The 8895-nt window shown below is 45.9% G+C and overlaps 1 protein-coding gene across 1 annotated transcript in view; it reads left to right on the top strand.

Annotated features, from left to right (window-relative positions):
- Positions 1-320: 320 nt before the first annotated feature.
- Positions 321-8895, top strand: part of KIAA1210 (KIAA1210 ortholog) — a 63798-nt gene continuing 55223 nt past the window's right edge. Inside the window, 1 exon segment of the mRNA XM_006028475.3 lies at positions 321-434. Within this exon segment, the coding sequence (XP_006028537.2) occupies positions 358-434 (77 nt within the window). The 5' untranslated portion in view covers positions 321-357.

Genomic DNA, 8895 nt, shown 5'->3' with positions numbered 1-8895 from the left:
TTTAATCCACTTTTTATTAAGAGCCATTACAATCTTGGACTTTAGATTTACAACCTTCTATGAAAAAGGTACAGGAAGTGCAGCCTACCCTCCCTTTACTGCTCATATATCATTCTAGGGCTCTGATATTTCCCCCACAAATACATTTAATCTTTATACGGAATGAGAGTTCGTGCTTAAATATATTCTTGTCAACGAATTGAACCTTAGCCAACCTCTGGGGAGAAAACCGTCTTTTTTTTTTTGCCATATGTGTTCTTTGTATGTCAGCGAGTGTCTTGTGACACTGAGGTCCAAGGTTACATCTGTGCTCTCGTTGCAGATCTAGTGGAAATTGCCTTTTGAGTGACATCTCACATGACCTCCAATTCCAAACACGCCAGGAAGAGTTTGTGCCTGACAGTCGAGGCGCTGAGGAGGCCCAGACATGCAGGGTAGATTTAGAATATCAATATCCTCTCTGATATAATCAGTAAGTTGCCGGATCTGACATCCTGAGCTTTATCCCAGCTCTCTTGCTGGAGGTGGAGGTGGAGATGGTATGTTCTGTGGTTAGCTACAGGCAGTGATTCACACGCATGAATATCAAATCCTGGAATCAAAGTGATAATCTGTTTTGTACTTTCTGTAAAATATCCTTTTTAATGAAGGAGCTTGTCTCCCAGAAACTCCTCCAACAGGGGACTACCAGAAAAGACATCTTTTACAGAAGGTAAAAATAGGCATAATTAGATCAACATACAGCAATTAGTTGCCAAAGCAAGTATCATGACACATTCCTCAGGCTTGTATGCATGAATAAAGAGCTGTTACAGACTCGCAGGATCTGAAAGAGACTTTTGGCTATACTCTGTGCTTTCAGGGACAGGATTTCATCCTGTTTTTCTATTACTATTAAGCACAGATGGCTGTCAGTATGTGTAAAGTCTGAAGGGCAGAAATCCTCTTATCTCCATGTCTTTATTTCACCCAGAATATTGTATTTTATCCCAACCTTGTTTCTTCAAAGCTCTGATGTTGCAGCCTTTAAAAGTAGTGTGCGCGCTGCGTTTTCTACAGTAATGAAAGGTTTTCACTGAAAACTCCCAAGCCAAGCTCATTTGCCGGGAAAGGAATCTGACTTGTAACATAGCTGAATCTGTTTCTAGTTCAAGGCAGTCTTTCCTGAGTCATGTTTGTTAGCACACAGCTAAGCAATCCGGACTCCCAATACAAAGAGAGAATTATGGCGTGACTTAGGGAAAAAGTGACTGGCAAAGTTACATTCAGGCTTCCACACAAGATTTATGACGTGGATGTTGGAAAGGGAGCTCCGCATACAACTCTGAGGAAGGTCAGATTTTGTAAATGTTGGGATAAGAGCAGGGTGAAACCCAGTCTGAGCAATGGGAGAATCTCTGGGAATTCTCAGTTAATAGAGGCTGGCCTGCGCTGTGATTGTGGTCCAGGATTAGGTCCAGTCGTGGCTCTACCACAGATATCTTGTTGGAAATCTGGGCGAGTTGCTGAAAGCCTGACTTTTCAAAGATAGAGAAGTTAATGGGTTGGACTCAATGATCTTCCAAGGCCCCTTCCAGCCCTAATGTCTGTGAAATCTGTGAAATGGACACAGCAGATGTTCCACACCTATGGAGACCGACCAGAACTCGTTACATGGGTCTCTAAAATGTGGTGACAGAACTAAATTAACCAAGATTCGTAAGGTACTTTTTTGATCTTTGGCTGGATTGTGGACATCTGGATTGTTGTTGTTTGGACCGCAAAGATTACAGCAATGTACACATGTGAGATGCATATTGATTTATATATATATCCATCCAAGCAGGATTTCCACGTGTGATCATTAACATCAACCAATCCAGTTTATGAGGTGCACATTCTTCACTGGCTAAATCTCTTTCCTTAGTTCCACCCCGACTGTAATAAAGAAAGAGAAAGAAATTAAACTGGATTTTTTGTCTTAAATGTTACTGTTGTGAAGACACAACAGCAAAAATACAAGCAGCGATATATAAATGTTTGGGTATGCATGTGCACGCATGTGTGAGAGGTGTGTATCCACATGCATGCACGCACATATACAAGCCACACACACTTTTATACATGTATGTATAAAACGTCTGTACATTTTATACATACATGTATGTATTATCCATACATGTATAAAAATGTGTGTGGCTTGTGTATGTGCGTGCATGTGGATACACACATCTCTCACACATGCGTGCACATGCATACCCAAACATTTATATATCGCTGCTTGTATTTTTGCTGTTGTGTCTTCACAACAGTAACATTTAAGACAAAAAATCCAGTTTAATTTCTTTCTCTTTCTTTATTACAGTCGGGGTGGAACTAAGGAAAGAGATTTAGCCAGTGAAGAATGTGCACCTCATAAACTGGATTGGTTGATGTTAACGATCACATGGGGAAATCCTGCTTGGATTTTTGCAGAGAGGTTAAAGGCTAGAAGCCAAGAGAGTCCAAAGCCTGTCCTTTAGCAGAGAAGCCATTTCAGAGATTCTGCAATGCACTTAAAAGCAGCAGCATAAGCCCAGGGGATGAGTGCCAGCTTGCTGTAGGATTCTCAGTGCCTCCTCAGAATTGCTCAATATAAAATTCTCATGACATTTTGCTCCTTTCTACAACATATAAGCATGTTTAAACACAGTCACAACACATGGCTGTGGCCTAACTGTAGCTGGATATGGTTTCTTCTTGTGAACGTATTTCTAGCTATGTGAAGTGGGTTTTTTTTTTGTCTCTGGCAGCAGCAACCTAGTTGCAAAGAGGCTGCTAAAAGTGCTGCTTAGGTTGGACAGGGAACATATTTCTGATTCTTGACTCCATTTGCAGCCTTTTAACACCTCTGCTGTAGAGCTTCAGGCTGGTGCCTGGTATGCACGTGTATGTATAGAAGGTGGCCATGGAAATGTGCCAGTCTCGCATGGGGGGGGGGAGGGGGTGTGTGGAGAGCAGAGGGGTTCCCATTTTAGATTATATATCTCTGCTTGATCTTTTACTTTGCACAGGCTTTTTTGTGGGTGTAAATCTGCCTGTAAAACAAAACAGAATGAAAACGCCTGCTTGTTTGAGAGCTGGCTTTTTAACAGCTCTCTCTCAAGCCCAGATGACGAAGGTGGCTTGCTGAGTCACAGGGCTCTGCTGGGACTTGCTGACTTCAATCCCTGTGGGCTTATGCAGAAGTTAAGAAATGCTTGGGAAGAGTTTGCAGGCCTTGTAAATGCCACATCTGATCCCTCACTGGAAGGTAACACCTTTCTCCCAGTGATCTACCACCTGGCAGCAGGCCGCTGGGATTCCTGCCTCTGCTTCCAGACCCAGAGGAACGAACGGCGCACTGGTAGCTCTGGGTCCACAGGCTGCCAGAGGGAGGTTTATATATCCTGCTGCTGAGACGTGGTAGTGGTGAGTGAGCCACACCAGCACTTGTTCCACCAAACTTCATGCACATGGACTAGCTGGAAGTGGCATGGGAGTCGGACTGATGTCAGCAAAGAGAAGCAACTTTGAGGTCAGGTGTGATATGCCCCTCTGAGCTACACACTGCAGCCAAAGAGAACATGCAAACTTTGGGGAAAAGCCAGATCTGATTTTGGGCCCAGATGCTAAAACTGTTCCTCCCCCATCTTTAACGTACCCTCTTGGCACTGGAAAGGTCTATGTGATACTGCTGTTTCACTAATATGGTACTTTATGTGGCTGATTGCAGAATTTTTCTTGGTCCTAGGTGTGTTGTAAGGCTTGCTTAATTATGGGAGGCAGAGTTGCCCAATGGGTTGGGCTCTAGTTAGGAGAGCTAATCTGCACTCTACTACTGACTTGTAACCTTCCCTCTACACCTCAGTTTCCCCATTTCTAATATAGGGATGAGGCTATTTCCCAGCATTAGGACAAAGCTGGAGATGGGGCTTCTAGGGGTTATTGCAGTCCCAACAATGGAGAGTAATAGCAGTGAGTAGTAAGCATCACTGTGATACTGGGGTCAGATGAAAAGCTATAGAGAAATGGAAAACTTATTACCAGGTCCCCAGATGAGGTAGTTGTTTCACATGGACAACGAACTGTATGTTGCAGTGGTTGATGCTGTTATGGCTTTTACAGACATAGAGCCACATGTGTAGTTGAAATGTCAGCTATTGGGAGCTGGATTGTATTTTGCCTAAATGAAAATGAGCAGAGGCAGATATTCATATTAAAATAAGTAACTGCAAGACTAAAAAAAAGATGCTAACATATTCCTGAGAGCTAGGCTTAGATCCTGGGAGGGAAGGGAAAGGGGAATCTGCTTCCTGTTAGCAAAGGATTTGCGCCCTTGAGGATTATGGACTCAATTCTGCACCTACAAAATGCACGGGAGTTAAGCTGCCGACATCTCCAGAAGGGGGACTGGGTTCGGCAACTGGGTCTGTGCCACTTAAGCTCTTTTGCTTTTGAGTTACAATACAAATTTCTGATTAAGTTTCCTCCTATTCTTCATATGACTGTTGCCATTGGCAGCCTTTTCTGAGCTGCGTGCCAGGCAGATGTCAGATGAAATCCTACTTCCGAGGTTTCATGCATCAAGCCAGTCATTAAGTTCCCTAGTAATCTCTGGGAATTCCTTTCTGGTGGTTGTTACCCTATAGCTGGAGTTTGGATTTCAGCATTCTTCTTGTGGGCTTTCTGTGCTGGGTGGAGACAAGGAGCTTCTTGTCAAGCTGTGTTTGTTTGCATTAGGAGTTCAGCATGGAGTCAGCTGGACGAATGCAATAATTCAGTACAGAAATGAAGCTCGGTTGGATAAGAGTGTAACTAGTGCTGTTCCCATGGGTACATTTAATTTCTTAGCCCCTTCCCAAAGACTCAAAGCACACCTTTCTCCAAGCACATCTACGCATGCACTCTCATTTCAATATGTTCAAGGACCCACTTCCCCCTGAAGCGCTCCGATGGTCTGGTGAATACCAGTGACGTTGGACCAGGGTAGAATCTAGGACAAACATCATTGGTTTTTGGGGTGAAGTGTCACATGTCTCATCCTTCAAGGTGAAATCCTGGCCCCACTAACGTCACTGGCCTTCAGCAGGTCCAGCACTTCATCTCTGGGCTCCTCGAATGGCACGAACAGGTTTGTTCTCCGAGTGGCTGCTGTGATTCTTCAGGCACACAAAGGAGGAGATGTGCTTGGGCAATGACTGCCCTTAGCTCTCGCTGCCCCTGCTCTTCCCTCCATAGTGGGAGGGATCCCCTCCTCTTGGCCAATGGGTGGGGGGTATCCATATGGATATGGATCTTCCCTCCATAGTGGGAGGTATCCATATGGATATGGATCTTCCCTCCATAATGGGAGGTATCCATGCACAGCAAAGCTGAGAGCATTTTCACGGCCCTTAAGGAACCCGAGAGACCTGCCCACCTCAAATATCTAATCTAAATCGTACTTGGTGTCAAAAATAAATGCGCACAGCCACAAATTCTGCTTCAGCCTGCAGCATCCCTGATGATCAGAATGACTTGGTATTTATATTCCCCAGCAGTAAAAAAGCAGCCATTAATAAACCCTGTCCTCCCTCTGCGGTGACAGAAGCAGGATGACCCCTGGCAAAATTTTAAGACCACTCGGGCTGCAATTGATTTGATTATTAATGTATCCCTTCAGATTCTTATGCTGTATGGCTAGGGGCTCAGCCTCTTCTCAAGGTCCCCTGAATCAAAATTGCAACATAAATATAGGCCCACTCCTAACTTTGTCTACCTCGGCATACTCCTTCTCAACAGCCCTGGAGAGGGAGAGGAAAAGCGGGGCCTTGTGCTGCGCCTAGAAAGCAAACAAATTTCCGAGGTGGGAGTGGGAACATATTCCAAAATGTAGGAAGCATCATGCAGGAGGACTGCATTTATAAGGATGGACCCCAGCATCATTGCTTCTGCCAACCTCAGAAGAGAGCATCTCTCAAGTATCCAGGCTTCAGACCATTTAAGGCTTCATAGCTTGTAACCCCTGGATTCCACCTAGAAGTTTATGGATCATGCAGCATCTAACTTGCTCTCAGTATAAAGCTCCACTTTACAAGCAAGTCTGAGTATTCTGCATGAGCTGCAATTTGTAAATGATCCAAGATGTACCTCTTTGCAGTTATGGCAATCTGATCTTGAGGTGATCTGGGTAGTTGTGGAAAGGTCAGCATTGGTCAGAGAAGGTTGCAGTCTTTGTGCTCAGAAGGGATGGAAAAAAAAGTTGTTGGCCACCATCACCACTTAGAGCACTTTTATATGTGCTCTAGGGCTGTGGGTGGGTGGGTAGCGCTTTAATTAGAGTGACTCTGAGAGCCACTGTATTTAAAGTTCTGCCACATCTCCTGTATCAGCGTCCCCGTGATGAAAAATGGCAGTGGGGTGCTTGAACTAAAGCTTGTTCGATGAGCTTTAGTGCAGGTGCTCCCACCGTCATTTTTTAAGTGTGGGGACGCTGATGCACAAGATGCAGGAGGCTGCTGGAGCGCAGCAATTGCCACGTTTCAACAGACTCAGTTAATTGAGTCTGCTCCGATGCACCAGTGTGTTGGTGCAGCCTCTGTGCTCATGTATAGGCACCCATAGTTACCAGGGAAACAAGAGCATCCTTGGATTGTGTGTCTTACAAATGACAATTACCCTTCCTTTAACCATGGCAGGAGAAATAACTTCTGAAAACTCTGCCCACAAACCAGAATCATCTGTGTCTTGTCTGGACTGAGCTGCAGCCAGTAGATCTCATCTAAACTTTTGGTGCATCCAGGCGCTGGAAAATTAATTCCACAGCTCAAGCTGTGGAAGATGTAATTGAAGTGCAGAGCTGAGCATCAGTAGGTGACTGGGGGTGCATACACACAGTACTAACTTTCTGACAGTTAAGATGACTTAACTTTTTAAAGTCATCTTAACTGTCAGAGCGTACACACATATGTGGAGCAGAATCGATTTAAATGAGGTGCAAGATAATACACCTCTGAGGTGTATTAACTAAATGAATGCAACTCAAGATAAGTCGACTTAGCTCACAAGATGACTGCCACCATGTCAAGGAGTTGTATGCTTCAGTGTGTCTTAACTTCAGGCGAGTTAGTTAAATCACCTTATTTTAAGTCAATTTAGTATATGTGTATGCACCCCGAATGCTGATGTCTCCTATGTAACCATTGTCATAGTCACACGGGATGCCTACACACGTGCTCCACATTCTGATTAGAGCACGTTGGAGCAGACTCGATTAATTGAGTCTGCTGAAGTATTCTAACTGGAATGCTTCAGCATGTTGCAACATCTCTTGTATTCAGCGTCCTGGGATTCAAAATGGTTACGGGGGTGCTTTAACTAAAGCTCGTTGAATGAGCTTTAGTTAAAGCACCCCCACGGCCATTTTGAAATGTGGGACACTGAATACATGAGACACTGTGGCGTTTTAATTAGAGCAATATGTCCCCACCCCCCTGCTTCCCACCCCAGAGCACGTGGATGGGCACCCATGGAGACGATGAGATGACACTAGCAACCTCTCCAGGCTGGGATGGAAGAATCAGTGGCTACAACTACCCTCTGCCATGCAAACTCCATATACCCCTATAGGGTCAGCAGGATCTTGTGTCAGCTGCACACAGATCTGAAAGCAATCACACAGACAGCCTTGGGTTACAGCCAGTCTTGGAGCCAGATGGAGACTTGGAACACAATGACATAGGCAGCAGCTCTAAAGTAATACAGCTGGGACAGAATGAGAGAGTGGTCATTCAGGATAACATGATGGCTGTGGTCCAGTGGTGTTCAACCTTTTGGTCCCATGGGCCAAATGAAGGGCATGGGGCCAGTCTGCAGGCTGGATCGGACCCCGTGCACCAGGATCATGCCCCAGAGCTTCATGCTGCCCCTGGGCTTTGGGGCCCTGTACCATCTCTGCCCAGCCCTGAGTGCTGGGATTGGGCCTTGGGGCTTTGCATCACCTCCTTCCTGTCCCATGTGCCAGGATTGGGCCCTGTGCCACCCTGCATGCCTGACCTAGCCTGCAGGTTTATGGCCCGTGGGGCTCCTCACAGACTTGAGGGGAGTCCCATGAGCTGGATGCAAGGTGCTGGGGGCTGGATCTGGCCTGTGGGGTTAAGCACCCCTGCTATGGTTACACTTTGACCATCAGAGCTTCTTTGAATGAATTAAAGACAGACCACACCTGAACACAAGGCTGGTTGTAATGAGCTTCAGAGTGCTACATCCAGCTGTGTCCCTGTATGGCTTTGGGCAAGTTGCTGACCCTTCTTGCCTAGTTTTCCAGTTTGAATATTGGGAAAATAAATGCTTAGCTACTCCACTGTGATTATAGTGATCTGGGGGTGGGGTCTGCAAAGAGGTTTTGAGTCCTGTTTGATACTAGGGTCTCTGTCTCTATGCTGGGCCACAATCTTTGTTCTGAAAATGGGGTTTGAAGGCCATAAAATAGTGGTGTCAAACTCATCCGGCCCTCTTGGCCAGGTGAGGGTGACTGAGCTGCTCTGCTGGCCAGATCAGGGCTATGCAAGTGGAGCAAGCAAGCAAGGGCGGTCTGCCAAGGTCCAACGTGCAGCATGTGCCCCAAGCTGGCTCCATGTTCCTCATGGAGAGGGAGTCCAAGGGCTGGCACATGCACAGCTGGACTGGCCACGTGCATTGCTCACTTCACAGGGGTTTGGCATGGGGCACACACTGGGTGTGCTGCCCTGCTGGCCAAACCATGTGCACTGACTCAAACCTTGACTTGTTCCAGAACCAATGTGAAGAACCAGTTTGGTGCTGGCTCCCTGTGCTACATGCAACATCTGCAGCACAGGGGCCAGGGCTGGCATGTGCTACATGAGTGCGCTGGGTTGATCCAAAACCCATGGACTG

Source organism: Alligator sinensis, unplaced genomic scaffold (assembly GCF_000455745.1).
Source record: "Alligator sinensis unplaced genomic scaffold, ASM45574v1 scaffold157_1, whole genome shotgun sequence".
In the NCBI taxonomy this organism is placed as follows: Eukaryota; Metazoa; Chordata; order Crocodylia; family Alligatoridae; genus Alligator; species Alligator sinensis.
Note: the sequence above shows the minus strand (reverse complement) of the source record. Positions and strands in the feature narration are given on the sequence as shown.